Source organism: Heteronotia binoei, chromosome 16, assembly GCF_032191835.1.
Source record: "Heteronotia binoei isolate CCM8104 ecotype False Entrance Well chromosome 16, APGP_CSIRO_Hbin_v1, whole genome shotgun sequence".
Taxonomy (NCBI): domain Eukaryota; kingdom Metazoa; phylum Chordata; class Lepidosauria; order Squamata; family Gekkonidae; genus Heteronotia; species Heteronotia binoei.
Window position 1 is genome coordinate 4,047,135 of NC_083238.1, and position 21,484 is coordinate 4,068,618.

Genomic DNA, 21,484 nt, shown 5'->3' on the forward strand with positions numbered 1-21,484 from the left:
TACTAGTCAAAGGAGATGATACTGAACTAGTTAGACCAATCGTCTGACTCAGTATAAAGCAGCTTCACATGTTTAGAAATATTTTTATGAGAGGAGGCTGTGTGTTAGTAACAGAGTACCTACCTTGCATTGAAAACCCTCCCCGGATCAGGCCCTGAGATCTCCAAGTGAAGGATCTCAAATGCTGAGAAAGAGCCCTCTCTGGCTGAGCCCCCACGATCTCGCTAGTGGGGTAAATAGTGTCAAGCGACGTGGATCACTGGACTAGTGCGATGCAGTGCAGCTTCATATGCTTTCCTGACAACAAAATAAAAACTAGTAATCTCATTAATTTTCTTATACACTGATTATATCGGTCAGTTTAAATTGTAGTGGGAGAAAAACATATGACAGAAAACATGACGCAGGAAAACACTTTCCAGTAATTCTTGGTTATTCTGTTCTTTCATTTATGGCTTTCAGAGTTTATCTCTGGTGGAGCCAAAAATTATATTTCTGTATTTTGTTCTCTCCCTTTTCCTAACATTGGGGGAGGGATATTGGCACAAAAACTGCACACGATTCAGAACCGAGCTTTGATGATGAGAGGGCATCATTTTCGTGTAGCCAGGATCCTTAGACCAGATCCTATTAGGAATCATTCAGAGATGACCAGGAGATTAGCCTCTTCGTATTTATTTATTTAGAAAAAGTCTCTGCCACCTCTATAGAGCCTCCCACCCTCAGAGAGTAAAAAACAAACAGTAAAAACAACAAACATAAAGAGTATCAATATTAAAACAAGCTGTAAAATCACAAGGCATAAAATGGTCCTCAGGCTACAATGAGACCAGAAAAATAGTATTAGAATACTGGACCCTCCAGTTCAATTCCTGGATAAAGAGAAATGTTTTGGCTTGGCACCAAATAAGGTGGGACAATAAGAGGACAATAAGTTTGGAGCCAGGTAGGTCTTAAGGGAGAGGTCTTTGGTCACCAGAAATCTCACCTTTGCAGATGGCACATAGATCTAGGTCTGAGAAGATTTTAAATGGAGGAATGAATAGTACAGAAGTAGACTGTGTTTCCTGGCCCCAAACTGCTTAGGCCCTTAAAGGTAAGAACAAAATAGGCAGCTAGTGCAAATCTTTCAGCACAGGAGTGATAAACTATCCAGCCCCCGACTGCTGCATTTTGAACCAATTGAAGATTCTGGATCAGTTTTAAAGAGCCCTATGTAATGTGTATTATGTGGATCATCATGGCCTGATCACTATTTCAGAGGAACATCCAGGCCTCATTTTGGGCAGGAGCTCAGAGGAGTGGAGCTCTGGAGCCTCTACATTTTATTGTGCTCTTTCTTTCTTAACTCCCCCCCTTAAAAAAAATTGCTTCTGGGCTCCATTGTTCAACCCCCCTATGAGAATTTTGCTTAACTCTAAGATTTGACAAACTTTCTAATATGAGAAAATAACCAAAACATAAAGCAGACAGATGGAAATCTTCATCATGCCATTGTGGCCACATAGGAGAAAGTAATTTTAAAAGTATGATGGGAGTAAGGTTTTATTATGATATTTATAATTCAATAAGCATTTTAAGGTAAATGCTGAGCTGCATTATATCAAGGCCATTTTATGCCTTGATATAATTTAGTACACCTCCCGGTGATGCCGGGGGTGTGTGGAATATGCAAATGAGTTATGGAAATGACTTGTGCCGATGAGCTCCGGCACCTCTTTAGCTACAAAATGACCCCGGGGACACCTAGGGCTGGTGAATCAGGTGATCTGGGCATGTAGGAGACCTGAACCTCCAACATGAAGCCAACATGTGTCATTCAGCCTCCAGCATGAGGATTCAGCAGCGCCCCAAATCTTTGAACCTGATCCTTCAGGTGTGGTCAGGTGTGACCCCTGCCAAGACACGCTGATTCATCAGGCCTCAAGCAGTTTTGTCACTAACCGATAGTCCATTACATACATTATCAAATCCACAGAATGACTGCACAAGGCAGTCATTACTTCCCTAAGCACTACATGCAGTAAGTATCACAGTCCCTATGTGAAGCATTCATCAACACTGGAAAGAAAAGGACAACACGTTTTCATGCAGACCTTTGTGTACACTTAAGAACAGTGCTCAGAGAGAGTCTTCTACAATTCCCACGAGCTACATGTGTCAGAACTTGAAGAACTTCAGACGATTCCCAAACTCGTTACAAAGTAAAGGATCTTTATTGAGAACTATAGTGCTGGAGGTACGAGATAACAGTAATGCCAGTGCTGGCATTTGGTTACATTTTATGCAGTCAGAAGAGATACCATAAAGTCATCTTTCACACGGATTGCAGACAAGTGTCTCCTTCCCAGGCTCTGTTATCAGGAGGGAGGATGCTTCCCTGCTGTGAAGGCCAAGCGGCCTGGCTTCAAAAGGCCACCTGCAGATGGGGACCCTAGGCTACCGGTTACGCTTCAGTGATCACAGAATGTTGCCAGGCTCTGGGATCTGTGGTTAGTTGTTTATACAGCATAGCATGGGTTAGTATCAGGTTACAGCATGGAGTTGGTTTGGCTAACAGCACATAGGAAAGTTACAAGTTCTGACATACTGCCCCCCCTAAGCTCTTCGCCTTGGGCTTGTGTGGGTACAGTAGGTGGAATTTCTTGAGCAATTGCGGGGCGGATACATCTTTTGCTTTGACCCATTCATCACAGCTCGGGGGGAAGTATTTCCACCTAATAAGGTAGTACAACACCCCTCGTCTGACCATGGAGTCCAGGATCTCCTGCACCTCATGGTGGCTCTGGCCCTTCACTCGAGTAGGAGGTGGCTCTGGAGGGCGAGGGTGCCAAGATGTAGCTCCAGGATCTTTGCGAAGAAGGCTGCAATGAAAAACAGGGTGGATCTTACTCAGTAACTTGGGTAGCTCTAATTCTACGGTCACCTTGTTGATTACCTTTTTGATTTTAAAGGGGCCAAGATATTTGGAGGTTAGCTTGCGACACCCTTGGGGCAGAGGGAGGTTTTTGGTCGATAAAAATACCATTTCCCCCTCCTTAAGCTCCCATTGGGGGGAGTGCTTTTTGTCAAACTGGCGTTTGTACTCCTCCTTCGCTTCCTCTAGGTTTTCCTGTATCACCTTCCAACCCTCGCGCACCCCTTCCCACCACTGCTGGCAGGATGTTGGTTCGGGTGACCCCGCTGGAAGGGGGAGGTGCGGGAAGGGCTTCCCCTCGTAACCATTCACTATCTGGAAGGGGGAGGCTTTTGTGGAGCTATGGAGGCTGTTGTTGTACCCATACTCTGCGAAAGCTAGTAGTTCGACCCAGTTCGTCTGTTGGTAGTTGACATAGCAGCGGAGGTACTGCTCCAGAAGCCCGTTCACCCTCTCCATCTGTCCGTCTGTCTGGGGGTGGTAGGCAGAGCTAAGCCCCTGCTCGATGCCCGCAATTTTACAGAACTCCCGCCAGAAGTTGGCAATGAACTGCAGCCCGCGGTCACTAATGACCTTGTCTGGAAATGAGTGAAGGCGGACCACGTGGTTAAAGAATAGTTGAGCCAGCTTCTTAGCCGTGGGGAGTTTTTTGCACGGGATGAAGTGCGCTTGTTTTGAGAACGTGTCCACAACCACCAAGATGACAGTTTTCCCTGGGGAGGGCGGTAACTCTACTATAAAGTCCATAGAGACAACCGCCCAGGGTCTGGCCGCCGTGGGGAGGGGGACCAAGTGGCCCGGCGGCTTCCCCCCCCCCTGCGTTTGGCCATGATGCAAGTGGGGCAAGAAATGACGAATTCTGACACGTCTCTTTTTAGCTTGGGCCACCAGAATTGTCTGTTTACCAAGTTCAGTGTTTTTACGTAACCGAAATGCCTGGCTATGCGACTGGAGTGGCACTGTTCCAGCACGTTTTGCCTCAGGCTTTTGGGGACGTAAATCTTGCCGTTGTGGAGCCAGAGTCCCCCCTCCCCTTTCTCGAGCCCTTCGGGCCGTTCATTCCCTTCCGCCTCTGCTTCCGCTGCGAAGCGCTCTTTTTGTTGGGGCTCGGGGGCTCCCGTCTGTTTCCCTGAGCGGGTGGTGACTCCTCCGGCCACTGCCGAGGGGGGGATGAGGGAGTCTATTACTTCCTCCTTTTGACTGTCGTGCTGGGGCATGCGAGACAGTGCGTCGGCTAAAAAGTTTTTGGTGCTGGGGATGTGTTTCAGCACGAAGTCGAATTTGGCGAAAAACCCTGCCCAGCGAATCTGCTTTGCAGTCAGTTTGTGGCGGCCAGTCAGGGCTTCTAGGTTTTTGTGGTCAGTCCAGATTTCAAAGGGGACACGGGCTCCCTCTAACCACGACCGCCAAGTTTTTAGGGCAAACTTGACTGCAAAAGCTTCCTTGTCCCATACTGACCAATTTCTTTGTTCATTGGAAAATTTGTGTGAGATATAGGCGCACGGTTGGAGCTCCCCCTCTTCATCTTTCTGCATCAGTATGGCCCCCACCGCGACGTCGGAGGCGTCGCATTGCACCACGAAAGGTTTTAACTCATTGGGGTGGGCTAGGACGGGTTCGGACATGAATAACCTCTTGAGTTCAACGAATGCCCGTTGGCACTTGGGCGACCACGTTAGGCGTGCGCCTGGTTTCTTTGCTTCTTCCCCCCTCCCCTTCATCTTTAGAAGCTCGGTGAGTGGGAGCATGACCTGGGCGAAGCCTTTGATAAATCCGCGGTAAAAATTTGCGAACCCGATGAAAGATTGGAGCTGCCGTCGGGTTCGGGGTGGCTCCCAGTCTAATACCGCTTGGATTTTGGCGGGGTCCATGGCTAGTCTCTCCCCCAACACCCTGAATCCCAGATAGTCTAGTTCCGTTTTGTGGAACTCGCACTTGGACAGTTTAGCATACAGTTTGTTTTGATACAAGGTGGTCAACACTTTTCTTACTAAAGGTACATGCGATTCAAGGTCTTTCGAGTAAATAATGATGTCATCAAGGTACACCACCACCCCCTTGTACAGGTATTCCCTTAACACTTCATTGATAAAGTTCATAAACACCCCCGGCGCTCCCTGTAGTCCAAAAGGCATTACTAAGTATTCAAACTGTCCCATGGGCGTGTTGAACGCTGTTTTCCATTCATCGCCCTCTTTGATCCGCACGCGGAAGTACGCGTCGCAGAGGTCGAGTTTGGTAAACACCTTGCCCTCGGCCACAGTGCTCAACAGGTCCTTTATCAGCGGGATCGGGTAGGCGTTGGACATAGAAATCCCGTTGTTCACCATCCCACCAAACATACTATTACGACAGAAGATATAGCTATTAATATTCAATGCATAACTATAATCTTTTCAATTACTGAAGCACCTCTGAGCATGCAGAATTAACTTACACATGCTAAATAATGCACTTTCAGTGCACGCTCCAACTGGATTTTGCCAATTCACACCGTAAAATCCAGTGGGAAAGTGCTCTGAAAGGGGATTGAAAGTGCATTGTTGAGTGTGTGTAACCACAGTCTTGGGCAGCCCTTGTGTGTCCAGAGTGAGGGGAAGTGCCTGCAAGTGCATAACAGTGTGCAAGCGTCAGAATGTTTTATTAGTTCCCCTGGCAGGCCTGTACAAGCAGCCCTCATTCTTGCTACTCTGGGTGGGGGGGCAGCCAGGACACCTGCCGCTCACACAGGCCACTGGGGGAAAGTTCCCCAAGAGAGCCTGTACAAACAGCCCGCATTCTTGCTACTCTGGGTGGGAGGGTGGTACCCATGAGCACCACATTGATGACCCCTAATTTAGTACAGTCCACCTTGGAATGGAGCATGTTCCATTTGTACAGTACAGACCTGCATAATTTGTGCCCCATCGAACTAGTCCTGTATCTTGAGCGGTCAGAGGTTTAATAAATCTCTTGCTACTTGTCCAGTACTTCAAAAACAGTACCCAGTAGAACTCTACATAGTTGTTTAGTATAATCAGCCTGGTATAATCAGATCATGCAGACCACATGAGAGTATGTTGAAGTCAAAATGATGAGTTTGCAATTAAATCCACAATTGCACCATTTCTGCAAAACCGCTAAAAATCAATTAGGCAGTGGACTGGCACAGGTGGATTAACAGTAGATCTGTTTTGGTTTTGCATCTATTTATTGTTAACTTTGTTCAACTTCCTGAGTAGAACATTTTTCCTATATTCTATGAATTTGTGAAAGTGCAGGTGGATTCTTTGTACTTTGAATTCCAGCTCCTGTCAGTGACAGTAAGCCACAGTGGGCAAAATGTAATTGATTACAAGAAATGCAGTAGTTATGTTTATTTTCCCAAGCACAGCTCTTTGAAATTGAACCAAAGGCTAGAGTTTCTTAAGCAAATGCTCTTTAGGGACAAATTTTGGCCTACTTACATCTTTTCCTCAGATCTTTTGAAGGGTTTTGGTAGTTTGCATTATCTGTCTGATTAATCTCTTACACAACTTTAATATCCAGTTCTTATATGTCATGTAAACAGAGATAAAGAAGCTGAATAAGGGACTTGAACAGTTATGGGGGGCGGGGTTGTGTGGAAAAATGATTGCAATGTATTTTACTATCTTTGTGTTATGATATTAAGTTCAGATTGCCGGTATTACTTTAAAGGCTTCTGTGACAACAGGAAGGCATGCTTGGACTATAAGACATGAGGCTTACAGTTATATCCCATCGTCTGAGTGAAAGATTCTCTGAATTGTAGCTCTTTTGCTAAGTTGCTTGCTTCCATCAACAGAAGGGGTTAACCTAGTGACTGGATAACACAGGGAGAGAGAAGAAATGTGGGGACTGGGTGTGCTAAGAAGGGATGAAACCTACCAATTGGACAAGGTAGAGTGAGGAAATCCAGTAATCAGAAGGGTTGCAGAAGGAAAACCAGGCCAATTTGATGATTAGGCAAAAGGGGAAGTAAGAGCTTCCTATGAGACTTCTTGATTCCCCACATTCCACTCTACTACCACAGAGCTACCTGGCCTTCCCTGGTATTTCCTTGCCCCGTTGTCTAACTAGGGTTGGCCTTTGATAAACCCAGTAAAGAAAAGGTCAAAAGTTGTATGCTGTGCACAGAATCCTTTGACCTTTCCTGACCTTTTCTTTCAACCTGGGCAAAGCAGCCCTAAACCTTGAAAGGGCTGGGATGGGGGACAGTCTCCTGCCAGAACTCTGCCCAAGGTTTGTTCAGGGAGCTTTTCAGGTTGCTTGCTTCTCTTCCACTCTTTGAACAGGGTATACACACACATTAGAATTTGCCCCATAATCTGCTGTACGGATGGTTGTGGGATCTATTGTTGTTTCCAATGATGGCCAGGGCCCAAGTAGCATACTGTAGACATCAGCCGAGGTAAGAGGAGGAGCTGATCCTGGCTTCCTGGCATCCAGTAATTTTGGGACCAGTTTTGAAGCAGGACTATATAATCAACAACTATAAGCCAATATAGAACAGAAAAGTAATTCTGTTAAAATACAGCCTCTGTAGCAGCAACCTTAGCTGCTGGTGGTCAGGCAGAAACAAGGCCACAGGCAAAATCAGGAAGAAACAGCGGTTTATTTAACGTGGACACGGGCCCCAGACCAGACTCATGTCTGAACACATCTGGGAGCCCCGATTGCAGGAAGGTCTACAGTTTTATAGTCCCAGACAATCATTTCCAGTAAACACTCGCCCAATTACAGGAAAGGACAACCCCACATCCTATACATCATTACAAGCGTCATATTACTAAAGGAACAAGGAGGAGACAGGGAGGGTCTTTCCATACATGGCATTGATGTTGCTAACACTCTTGCAGCAATATCCTTCATAAAAAACACATTTGCCCCTTTGACCTGATCCCAAGATTTTCCAAGGTATATGACTCGATGCTTATCCCAGCAAGTTTCTAGTTGCTCTTTTCGGCAGTTGCAGTGAGCCACTTGGTCAAAGATTAGCTTTCTCTTTTGCTGCCTTACGCTTCTCTTTCCCTACTTTCGCAATCTTGAAGGATTATTTCAGAGATACCTAGCAAGCACTTTAAAAATCTTTTTGCCCTTTTGCTTAATTAATGGCCTTCAATTTACGTTATTTAATATATTTTTATTTCAGCCCCGCTTCACCTCCACTTGCAAAGAATTCAAGCAGCATGTTTTATGCTGAAGAAAACAGAAGTGGTCATTTAGAAGCCAGCCCTTTCTGATTTCTTTGGTGCTGTGATTGATTTTAACAAAGCAAAAGAAATGCAATAAAGCATTAATTGGTAGCGAGATACTTCTTTTTGATTTTTAACGACAAATCATTTATACTATTATTCTTGCCTGCAAGGACAAATTAATTGCATAAAAGGTAATAATGATTTGTAAACACTTCACAGCAGGATTAGTTTTCAAGTAATTAAAAATAATGGTTGACCTGAGATGTGCCTGGGTGACTGTTCCCTGGCTAGCAGCAGAGGTTTCAATAAGGTTGCCATATGAAATTATACAACAAGGAGATAGATAACAGAATAATATCATCTACTTAATTCAGAGTCAGTGCAACAGCAGAAAGCCAAGTCATTCCTGGCAGATGTCCAAAAAGAAAACACTTGGGGTCAAATTCTGTATTCGTTCTCATTTTGCTAGAGGGAGACGAAATAACTGTACTGCAGTCCATCTGGAGCAGTGCCAGTGTTGCATGAGGCGAAGCTGCAGCAGAATGGAGCTTCTGAGCTGCAGTGGCTCAAGTCTCCTTTTGAAGATTCCAGAGGTCCCCCTTCTGACATTTGTTCAAGTTCTCTCTTTCATGGCAGCTGCAAGGCAATAGAAGTACATGGTTTTGAACTGTGGTCTGTATAGTTAATGAACTTTTAAATGGGGAAAGATAGAGCTCTTGGTGTGTGATTTATGGAAGGATGTTACTGGGAAAATCACCAATATTTATGAAAACAGATCTTTTTCTTAGAATTTTTTTACCAGCCCATGACACTTCCTCAGTTTCTTGATTCCTCCCTCTGCAGGGATAAATTGGTTCTTATCATTAATTAAATATAATCAAAGACATTTAACTGAACTTTTAATGTGCGCTTAATTTTAGTATTTAGAAGCCAGGGACTTTTTTCTGCTTTATTGCTTGTCTCATTTCTCTTTCCTTGGAATCAATAAGAGGGCTGTTTTTGGCATCAAATGGCCTAGAATTTGCCATTTTTTCCATAGTATAATTCTGCTACTCTTAAATCACTTTAAGTAACCCCATTAGCCCCAATGTCACTAGCATCCATGATGAAGTATAGCAGGTTAAGACACTTACAAGTATGTGCTTACATAATTGGCCTTTACGAGTGGCTGCAGCAATTAAATTGCTGAACATGCTGCCTGTTCATTTGGCTGCCCTTAAAGGTGTCCTTGTCACCATGCAGGAGGGCAGACAGGGGCATGGTCAATCCCTTGGCTTTCCCCACTGCCAGTAGGGAAGGTCTTACATGGACAGTCAGGTTTGTGGCATCTTGTGCTAGAAATAACTCACCATAGACCAAGATGAGCCATTTTAATATTTACTAGAAAAACAACATTACTTCCATATTGGCAAAGTTGGAATTTTTTTTAAAAAAAATAAGAATATGGATGTTGCATATGGGCAGTACAGTCCTATTAAACAAGTTTAAGCACAGCATTGCACTTAATGAAGAGGAATGCCATTGAATGGAATGAGCTAGTTCAGCACCCCTCTCCCCAAGTGTTAAGACAGAAGGAGCAACAGAATTTAAACTGAAACACATCTACATTTAAATGCAATCCTATGCAGAGTTAATCTAGTCTAAATTCATTGGTTTCAGTGGCCATAGACATGAATAACTCTGCACACAGGATATGCAAAAAGGTTGGCAGTTAAATCGAATTAAACTGACTTAATAAGTTTAGTTTGCCTTCTTTAAGATAGGATGGCAGCCTTTGCTCCCTTTCCATATGTTTAGTTGTTTAGTTTATTAGATTTATATCCCACCCTCCCCGCCAAAGCAGGCTCAGGCGAAGTGTATTCTCACTTAGATACTTTCTTTTTGATAATTTAGAAAATGTTTATGCTGCCTCTGCCAGAAATGTCACAGGGCTCCACCATGCATTCTTATAACTAGTGTGGCGGAGCCCTGAGGTGGAAGCTTAAGGCATCACCAGCAAGTTAATTTATTTATTTATTTAGGAAAAAAAAATTATTCTGCCTCTGCAGGAACCAGCTTCAGGTAGTTTACAAAATAAAAACAATGAAAACAAAACATAGAAGATAGCAATTAAAATCCAACCCAGCATATAAACATAGTCTACCCTACAAAAATAGACTACTGACAGCTTAATTCCAATGAAAAGCTTGAATAAGCAGAAGGTTTTGGCCTGGTGCCTGAAGGAAAAAGCACTGCGGGTGCTGGGCAAGGCTCAAGGGGAGGGGGGTTCTGTAAGCAAGGTGCTACTGCTGGAAAGCCCAGCCTCTGGTTGCTGCCTGCCTCTCCTCTGAAGTTTGGGTGCAAAGCGTAAGGCTTGTGAGGCAGATCACTGAACCCAGTCACTGATGTTCATGCAAACAGACACAGTCTGACATTGTCAGATTGCCGCCCTTCCCAAGCCAGGTTACATGATAGTTGTACTTCTTGGTTCTCAGGCCCTTGTCTAATCAACATTTTTAAAAGCCCTGATTTGGAAAGGTTTACCAGGTAATGATTTTAACCTTATTTACTTAACAGGAAAAAAATAGCCTTTTAGTGACAATGATTGGACTAAATGGGCTATTGGGCCTTTCTACTTCTATAATTTTTCAATTCAGTTTCCAAATTCAGACAAATTAAATATGTGAGGTGCAGCACAAGGATAAATTCTCCTTTGTTTAATCAAGACAATGATCAATGATATCTGAACTGAGTTTATTAAATTACTAAAAATACAGCTGGAGGCTAGGTAAAGAGTTTTCAGAATTATGTTTCAGGGTTTCTTGAGCATTAATCATGAGGTTACGTATGAGATACATTCCTAGAGCTTGTACAGAAGTTTGACAGAAAAGAAATAAAATACGTTTTGGAATTCCACCCCCCACCCAGAGCCTTATATCATGCAAAAGTTCACCAGCCAGCAGAACACAGTTCTTTCCCTGTACCTGAAAGCAAAATTGGTAAGGATGCAAAGCTGATAGGCTACCTACATTAGTGGACCTGCATCAGTGCATGGGCATATATGTGTAGCCGGCATTTTATCTTTACCGTATACCAGCTTCAGAAACCAATGAGTCAAGCAGCTGTTCAAACCAAACGGCAGTCTGAGTTTCTTGGCTGTTGAACCCACTGTGGCAAATCCCAACAGTTTGTGTGGTTCTCTCCTGCAAAATCACACAGCTTTTTTGAATGACTGCCATCAGAAAGGACATGGCATGACCTGATCAAGAGATTATTCAGAGTCTGTGTGCTAACGACACTGTTTCATTCTTCTGTTAACGTTCATCTTATCCTGTTTCTCCAGCCTTGTGACGCCAATATAATGCAGACACGAACACGCCAAGTGTTGAGATCTCCTTTAAATCCCAAGACCTGCCCTGAAGTTTCTCAAATGCTGCCTTGTGTTCTAAATCAAAATTGTTTTCAGTATCATTACAATGTAACAGGTAAGTGCAGGCCACTGGGATTTGGAACTGATTTATGCTCCTTTATACTTGTCTAAAGGAGAGGGATGGATAGTAAAAGGAAGGAAGATAGATACTGGAAAGGCTGAATCTAAGCCAGCTGTGAAGCTTGCTAGAACCAAGAACAAATTCTTTTTTCAGCCTAAGGTAGCTCAGTTATTTAGGTGTTAATTGTTATGAGATTGACTGAGAACAGCAAAATACTTTGTACATTGGAAAGTACTATGTAACTGAGAAATAATAATATAAGTATGTGTTCAATCAGAAATTTTATAAGCTGCCCTATATTTAAAAATGCCTGCCTAAAATTATGTCTGTTCGCTCTCCAGGCATTCTTGTGTTTTCAATTAAAATCTACTTAGTACAGCCAACCTTATGCCTCTTTAGTAAGAAGGAAGTCCCACTGAGTTTAGTGGAACTCACTTCCGAGTAAGTGTGCCTAAGATTGTAGCCTTATTCTGCTAAACTAGACCTGCTATTTTCCACTTACATAATTAACAGAAAGCAATAGCGTATGAGTGCTTTCACTGACATGAGTAAAGCTATTCAGATGCTTGAGCATACAAAGGTTTCTTATGTTCTTATAGCTTATGTTGGCATTGCAGACAAAAACTGTAATTATACAAGACTGATCTTCAGTATAGGAACCATACAAGCATAAGTGGGTTACAAAGGTTTAACCAGTGGAAAACTTAGAATATAAAACTTAACTATACACATAGGGGACTTGCATATTAAATGTAACGGTCACTGCAATCTTTTGTTAGATGCAACCTTCTGGGTACACAGAATGAATCCATTAATCTTGATGGAAAGAAGAGGCAAAACTGTGCTGCCCCAACCCAGGAATGTGTTAAGTACAAATACATAGGCCCTGTAAGCTCTTGGAGGATTGGCTGCATCAGGGTGTGTGTGGTCTAATATGCAAAGGAGTTCCCACTACAAAAAAAAGCCCTGCCCACAATGCATATTTGGAACTTTTGCCTTCCCCCCAGTCAGAAGAAAGAGACAGATACCAGGTGAGAATAAACTAAGGGCAGCTTTATTAATTATTTACTCCCTCACAGCAAGGGCCAACAGTGTGCAGAAATAGGTCTAGGCCGAGTGTCACCCCAGATCACCTCCCTGCCATATGTTGGCTGATTCACCTCTTGCCTCAGGTGCGAGCCATGCCACAGGCTCACCACCAGCTGGCATAGCAAACTATGTACCCCCTGGAGCTCCACCCCCTCAAGCTGTGAAACTTAGAGGGGCAGTCCCAAAAGCAGTCCTCAGTCTCCCCCAGGCCACATAATCTGAAGGCCAAGCCTTATGGACCCCTATACCCAAAATGGTTCAGTTGCCCTCTGGTGCTCACTGAATCCTCTTTTCCCTGTTTGCCGCATTAACCTGCCAAGTGACCAACCTGTTTAACAGGCTCACCACAGCTAATCTCCATGCTGTTCCTCTGATAGCAGTGCAGGGTAGACAAAAACATCCCCCTCCCATGCCAATCAAAGGAGAGGTGAAAAATGAGCCTGAAATTTCTTCCCAGACCTCCAGATCCACTTTCATGTTACTTGTGACCCTAATCCTGTGGTGGAGGAGCTGCCGTCTGGCCATGGCATCTGCCCCCCAAAGATAACTGCTGTCTGCAGACAAGAACTTACTGGTGATCCCCAGACCAAGAGATATCCAACTATCCTTGACCAGAGCCAGGGCATTCTTGGTCCTGGCTCTGACTTGGTGGAACTCTTTGCCAAACAACATACAGGCCCTGCAGGACCTAATGCAGTTCCACAGGGCCTGCAAGGCACAGGTGTTTCACCAGGCCTTTGGTCGAGGACAGCGATGGTTTCTATCTGTCTGGCACTCTTGTTTCTGCCCCCCCTCCCCATGAGTCCACTGAAGTTCCCCAGCAATATCTAATCAGGCTAATTGTTGTATTTTTACTCTTTTTAAGTGTGAATTTAAATTATGAATGTATTTTACTGGTGTGCACCACCCTGAGCCCTGTTCTACAGGGAAGGGTAGTCAAGAAGTTTAAATAAATAAATCCTCCTCAGAAAAGCCCTGCCTGGTGCCACCACCTTGCATGTAAAGCCCAGCAACTGTTGCAACTCCACAGTGTGGCCTTCCTCTTCCCGCTAACACAAGGAACCCTCATCCACAGCTCATCAGTCTTGTCCCTAGGTGATTTAGAACACTGCCTACCTCTATCTAGTTCTACCCCCAGGAAAGTCAGGACAGTTCCCAGCACCTCTGTTTTCTCATGGGCCAGCTGGACCCCGAACTCCTCAGATAAAGTAACAAAACTATCCAACCATCTGGCACACTGTCCAGTGCCTTGTGGGCCCACAAACATGAATCATCCGGATTATGGGCAGTGCCCAGCCAGTGTCGCAAGGCCCACTCCGAGAAGGGACTCAAACGTTGTGTAGGAAATGGCACATCCTATTGGCAGAGCTCTGTCCATATAATATTGCCCATCAAACGCAAAACCCAGCAACTCAAAGTCAGAGGGATGGCAGGCAGCAGGTAGAAAGCAGATTTAATATTGCACTTGGCCAGCTCTGCCGCCACACCATAGTGGTACACAATGCACACTGCCTGGTCAAAATACGGGTATTGCACTGAGCACAGGTAGTCCAGTATCACATCATTCACCAACTCTGTTGGGTATTCTGGTAGTACAGATATGCAAAGTAAAAATAAAGCAGCCAACACATGTATTAGCTTAAAAGGAAATCTTTACTTATCCAGTGAGGGAGGGGTAACTGGGGAAAACTAGAACACAAAGGATTAACACCCTCTCTCATTTCACTAACCTCCATATTGTGGTGTCCTGCAATCCCGGGCCACCCCTGCAGGCCTTCCGCAGCTTCGGGCCATCAGTGGCCAGTATGGGGGCCCAGTGAGGAGGCTATTGGAGCCTTTAGGGCCCGGCAGCCACCTTTGGTGGTTGGGTGGGGCCACAGCTGCCATATTATGGGCCACCTAGACCTGTGGATGGGCCCGCAGGCTGGGAGGGGCTCCTGCTTCATGCCCTGGAGGACGGGGCCACGGGGCACCTTTGGTTGGCTGAGCCAGCAGACAGAGAGGTGTGGTGGCATTGGGGGGGCAGCAGTGCAGGACGGGGCTGCGGGGTATCTTCGGCCAGCTGAGCCAGCGCCAGGATAGGTGCAGGGTCTTTGGGGGCCAGCTGCACAGAATGGGGCCGTGGAGCACTCCCAGATGGCCATGCTGGTGCCCGCAGGGCTTCGGGGGTTCCGGGGGCTGGCAGCAAGGGGTGGGGGAAGAGTCTTGGCCAGGATCAGTCAGGACACATATTGACTCTCTAAAGTCTAAAACTCGTGCTTGTCCCAGGGGAGAGTTAAGACAAAGAGCAGTAAACTTTCTAACCCTCCATCCTCTGGGACATCTTCTGATCTATTGATTACCAAATTGGAGAATCCCAAACCTAACTAATTAAGCATATTGTCACTTTGCTCTGGTGGCAAATACATGCAGGCTATCCTATTGGGTCTCTAAACTTAAACTAGCTAAGATATCAGCATGCATAAACAAATAGTTAATTATTTCATGATTTCAGGTAGAGAACTTGGAAACTCCAACAGACTCCCCCGCAGGTAGGACAAGTGGTGAATGAGGCAATACTGTCATGGTGCCTTCTTGGGCACCATCCCAAGAGGGAATATTCAGAGATTAGGCACTGGTGAGGATGAGAAGAGGCCCAGCACCCTCTCCTATGAACATTCCTTCACAATCTACCCTCCGGCCATGTGCTACATCCCCCTGACCAAGCGCAAATTGCCTAGTGGGGTCTCTCCTGGCCCTGACACAGGATGCGAAAACCATATATGAAACCTAACAAGTACAATTCATCCCCTGCCTAGGATAAATCTACAGCCAGAATTCCAGTTCCTTCAGCTTTAATTGAGCTATGTCCCTTTGTCAGTAAGTGGATTGGCACCCCCTTCCCCAGGCCGCTTAACCCCTACCCAGGACTTCACCTGGGAGCATGCTGAGAATGTGTGGGGACCTCTACACAAAGGACACTCATGTCTGAATCTGCAAGTCTTACAGCCACATGCTCCTTGTGAACTGAGCTCCCAGCAAAGCAAATGGTATTGAATTGACTGCCCTGCCTGAGCGTGGGTGCCTGAGCTACCAGGAAGTTGGTGCTCACTGTCAGACTGATCCCTTCCATTGGGCCTGGCTAGTGACATGACTGGATGAGTCTGATCCCATCCCTTCCACATACGGAACTCCTCATCATACTGGGCCCATGAAGTCACAATTTCTGCAGTACACTATATCAAAGTATTGCCACAGTGAGAGGCCCACCACAGCTGGGCGCATGAAACCACACCAGCATAAATCAAAACCCCCGGCAGCAGCCCAGGCAAGCCTAATTTCGCCAGATCTCGGAAGATTAGCTAGGTTGACTGTGGTTAGTACTTGGATGGGAGACTTCCTTGAAATACCCAGTTAAGATGACAGGGGCAGACTCTATTCAGCCACCTCTCTGAATATTCTTCAGGACCACAGTAGGTGTAGACACAAACACCCCTCAAATATACAAAAATACCCCCCCCCCCAAAAAAAAGATGGAAGGAAGGAAGGAAAACCCTGGCAGCCAGTTGCCTCATGTCCTCCTTATGCCTCCTCCTCAGCTACTCCTTTCCTTATCCTTCTTCTCCAACTATTAAAAAGCAGTGTAAACACATCCACACACCCCCTCAACAGATCTTGTCACCTGTCCCCAAAGAAAGGTGGTCCCCAGACAGCAAGGCCTTCCTGGGAACTGCCCGATAAGCTGCCTCTCAAGGGCAGAGTATCCCCAGCCACCCCAAGGGGCCCCCTGCGATGTCTGGGGTGGTGGTGAGGACCTCTTGTCCCACTCCCCAGGGCCAAGTCTCATGCTGTGATGGTGCTGCCTCCTCCCTGTGTGCAATTGGTCAGGAAACCAGAGGCAGCAGGCTGATCCCAGGGCCACAATGGGCCACTGCCCCTTAACCCCATCCATGGCTGGAGCTTCTTCTGACACCATCTGGATCACGTCCAGGCCACCTCTTTCATGTCAGCCCTGTTCTCTTGGCATGCTATGACAGTCTCCATTACCCCAGTCCCCTGGGCTTGCTAGGCCTGTCCTCCAAGGCAGACAAGCAAGTCAAAATGTTATCCTAAAACATCTGGTTACATGCCCATGTTTTGTGCCTCCTCTGTAGGTCACTTTGGCCTGGGAGACACCCCCCCCCCAAAAAAAAAAAAAACCACTGCTTGAGTGCCTCCACCCTGGCTATGATGGCCAGCTTGCTATAATCCCCTACTTCCTCAACAGAAGAGAATATGGGTACTACCTGCTTGGGGGCAGCCCTGAGCACAGGCTGCTTGCCCATATTATGCCCCGCTCCTTTCTTGGGCCCTGTGGCCTTCCCACTGTCTGCAATGCCAAGAACCCCCAGCTGATTCACATATGCATGCCCTGCTACACACCTGGCCAGCCCCAAACTGCCCAGACAAGGCCCAGCAAGATCTACCACTCCTAGTTGAGCCCTGGCCACCCTGTCATCCAGTAAGAAACTCTCCCTGGCTACTGTGGGAGGCTGTGGTCTGCTAGGATGCCTCCTGGCTACCATGCTTCCCATCTGCCCCACCCTTTGGAACTGAATTGCCTCTGCCTCCCTCTTGGCACAGGCCAGAGCCACGCACTGCTCCGCCAGCTTGTTCCAGCCTTCTCTGTCCCTAAAGGTGCTCCAAACCATGCTGGTGGGCCCTGGGCTCCACCATTCCTCTGACTGCTGCCCCAGATGCTGCTCCTCTTCTAAATGTGCCAGGCACTTGCAAGGGCTGGGCCACAAAGGAGGCCACTGTGCTGCCACCTTGGCCTCACATACTTTAGGCCTTCCATGAGGGCAATGTGTCAGACGATGGAGGTTCAAAGTAAACGGACTTCCATTTGTTGCAAATGTTAAGGCGTTTATTTGATATCTCAAGGTTCTGGACAAGGGAGCATTGGAACTGATATCATTTGGCGGGAAAGGCACAGCTTTAAACCATTTACATCAAAGGGTTTCTAAACAATACTACATTCTCACACTTCTGAACTACAAGTAACACCTTCCCTGCCCCTTATCGCTTGTGGTTCCTCTTCTCACGAGGAGCCCTGCTGGCTCTCCTTGAGGCATGCTATCTTCAAAGAACTGTTGCTTTTGTTAGTACTATGCAGAGGAATTCACAGCAGGGGTTAGTAACATCTTTGCCTCTGCTTTGATATGCGAGGCCTCTGTTTCAGGGTTAGTAGCAAATGCTCAAAATGGAGTTAGTCATGTCAAAATACATATTGCATTTTGACTTCCGGGGAAGGAAAATGCCGAGCTGAGCTGTCTCTCATAATGGGAGCAGGCTGAAACTCTTGTTCGGGGTAGTAGAGGGCAAATTAATGCATACTGCCTACTTTTCTCAGTGAGAGAAAGGTCCAAGACTTGCACAGAAACTTTGAAAAGAGATTTACCTTGGCTGAAAAGAAGCCCTGGAGGGGACTTCTTTGAGGCTTTGAGGAGTCTCGTGGAGTTTGCATAGCCAACGTCTGCAAGAGTTCTCAGAGTCATTGATTTGACATAAGCTCTCCAGGATCCTAACCTTCTTGGACATTCCTAAACAACTAAAGCCTTGAAAGACCAGTGGAAACTTGGATAAGTGGAGAAAAAGGTACAGAAGTTTTCTTTTCATTCCGGAGCTATTTATAGCTTAAAGGGACAAACTAAAAGGTGGGGAAAAGGAAAAATAGGAAGCTTGCAAGAAGAAGGAGGAAGGGGTGAAGTTTGGATTGTTTAAATATAAAGGACAGTGCTAAAAAAACGGCTAAAAAGTGAAAAGGAATCATTGTTTAGTCTATTTGTGGTTTTGAAAAAAAAAAAACCAGCCATGTCGCACTGGAATACATTGGAATAGACCTGCAGCACTACTGAGCAAGACAGGAAGTACGTCAAGTATCGTGAGATCTCCATGAGAGTTGATGGTGACAGAGGCAGGAAGCAGTAAAGAAAAAAGCCTACTCTATACCATAGAGAAACATCGGCAGCCATTGCTGGGAGGTCAAATCTAAAACATTGTTTTTAAAAGAATTTGGGACTTTAAAAATTGACAGAATCAACTGGAAAAAGGGTAAGAAGACAGGATCTATTGGCTACATTATTTGTGGGCTCCTAGGGTGAGTTTAAAAGGACATTTTTTTCTGAAGAAGGAGTAAAAAATCGTGGCCGCCATTTTGGAATTTTTAAAGACTTCTTTGATAAATATCTTGACTTTGGGGGCTCAGAAACCAGCAAAATTGGGCTTGCTGGAAAGGGCAAGTCCTACTCTATTGAACCTGACTGTCAGATTTCAAATTGGTGAGGACAAAAATTTCGTAATTTTTTTAAAGGGGAAAAAATCTTAAAAAATTTATATCTGGGCCTGGGAAGCTCAGAAGAAGATAGAATAAATACTTAAAAGAGTATATTTAGATCTTTTGAAATTGCTAGTTAAACTTGTAATTTGTGAGACTGAAATTTTTGGGTTTTTTTTTAATTCCTTCTATCCCTTTGTTTTTTGTTTTTTTTTTGTTTTTTGCCTAAATGTCTGAACCCAAGCAGACCCGACAAAGGGCCCCTTCATTAGAGAAAATGCAGGAGCAAATGGATGCCATGGAAGCCAGATTAATAAAAGGAGTTAAGAGAATGATAGATGATTTAAAGGAAGAAATTATTACAGAGATTAAAAAAGAAGTGGATGATCTCAAAATAAAAACTGAGGAAACAGATAAGAAAGTGCAGGGGATGGAAGAGAAAGTTAAAATACATGACACCACCTTGTTGAAAATGCAAGAAAAAGTGACAATCCACGACTGCAAATTAATGGAAACTCAGATACGTCTGAGAGGAGTACCTGAAGCAGAGAAGGGTGATTTTAAAGGATATATAATAAAAATAATTGCAGAATTTTTAGATGAAGACCCTGATGAGACCAAAAATATGTATGATTACATGTATAGAGTTAATTCACTTTTTGCCAAGAAAAACAATTTACCAAGAGATGTTGTTATAAGATATATGACAAAGGAAATGGTAGGAAGGATCATGAACAAAAATTTTGAAAAGTCACTGATAGTAGGAGGCAGTAAAGTGAGAATCATGAAGGAGCTGCCAAGACAAGTGATAAACGACAGGAGAACTTACAAAAAGTTGACAGAAAAATTGAAAGACAATGGCACAAGGTTCAGATGGATAATACCCGAAGGTTTGAGCTTTGAACTTCAGGGGAAGAGAGTTACAATTACAAATGCTCGGGAGTTTAGTAGATTTTTTGAAGAGAATAAAGAATTTGCACCATGATGGATTACAAATTACTGTCTTGGAACATTAATGGACTAAACTCACCACAAAAAAGAAGGGCAACATTTCATTGGATCAAGAAGCAAAATTGTAATATAATTTGTTTGCAAGAAGTACACATTAAACAAAAGGATTATAAATTTTTATGGAACAAACAATTGGGAATGGAATTTTTTTCATTAGCTGAACAGAAGAAAAGGGGAGTAATTTTCTATATTAAACAAGAACTGGAGCCAAAGTTAGTATTTAAAGATAAAGATGGAAGATTTGTAGCAGTTGAGATAATATTAAATGGGGAAAAAAACATTGTTATTGGGACTATATGCACCTAACGGTGCAAAGGATGTTTTCTTTAAAGACATTACACAACAGTTAGATGAGTTGACTTACGATCAAATACTCTTAATGGGAGATCTTAATGGAACAGTCGAGAACTCATTGGATAGATCTGGAGGGGAAAAAAATGATGGGAAAGAAGGGAAACTGCCAAAATCTTTCTTTGAATTAGTTAAACAAGAAAATTTAGAAGATATATGGAGGAAGTTCAATCCTGAAGTGCGGGACTATACTTTTTATTCTGCAAGACATAAGACTTTTTCCAGAATTGACATGCTGTGGGGAACTAGAGACTTAGGCCTCATAACAAGGAAGATAGAGATTCTACCTAAAATTGGGGCTGATCATAACCCAATAATGTGGATTACAAAATTGTCCAAAAGATTGAGAAGATGGAGACTGAATGAAGATTTGCTACAGAGCAAAGAAACAGTGACATTTCTAGAAAAAGAAACTAAGGAATTTTTCCAAGTGAATGACAAAGAAGATATTGACTTTCAGATGGTCTGGGATGCTTATAAAGCAGTAATGAGAGGGTTGTTGATCACTCTGAACAATAAAGACAAAAGGAAAAAAGAAAAACAATTATTGGACATTCAAAATGAAATAAAGAAAAAAGAAGGGGAGCTGAGGGAAAGACCAGGGAAAAAGAAAATTCTAAGGGAAATTTCAATATTACAAACTCAATTAAGACATTTATTAAATAAAGAAGTGGAATGGAACCTGAAAAGGCTTCAGCAGAAATCGTTTGAAGGGGCAAATAAGACGGGAAAGTATTTGGCGTGGCAATTGAAAAAAAAGAGAGAAAATAAAATAATTAGTAGAATTGTGATAGATGGAAGAGAAGTAGTTACTCAAGAGGGAATAAAAAGAGAATTTTTTAAGTACTATGCCAAGCTGTTTAAAGGTGCTGAAGTAAAGAGAGAAAAGATAGATGAATATCTACAAAAATTAAAAATTGAGCCCCCAACTGAAAATATGAGAAAAGTTTTGAATGATCCAATTGAAAAAATAGAAAATTGAAGCAGCAATCAACGCGATGAAAAATGACAAAGCTCCCGGGCCAGATGGATATACAGCTAAATACTTTAAAACTTTTAAGGATGAATTAATACCAAAATTGCACAAGCTGATGAATGTAATAAGAACCAAAGGGAATGTACCAAATATGTGGAAAGAAGCCGTTATTTCCTT

The 21,484-nt window shown here is 44.1% G+C and overlaps 1 protein-coding gene across 1 annotated transcript in view; it reads left to right on the top strand.

Moving 5' to 3' along the window:
• Window positions 1-21,484, top strand: part of THSD7B (thrombospondin type 1 domain containing 7B) — a 713,545-nt gene that overhangs the window by 637,666 nt on the left and 54,395 nt on the right. The window contains exon 17 of the mRNA XM_060257141.1: window positions 11,438-11,579. Within this exon, the coding sequence (XP_060113124.1) occupies window positions 11,438-11,579 (142 nt within the window). The remainder of the gene's footprint in view (window positions 1-11,437; window positions 11,580-21,484) is intronic.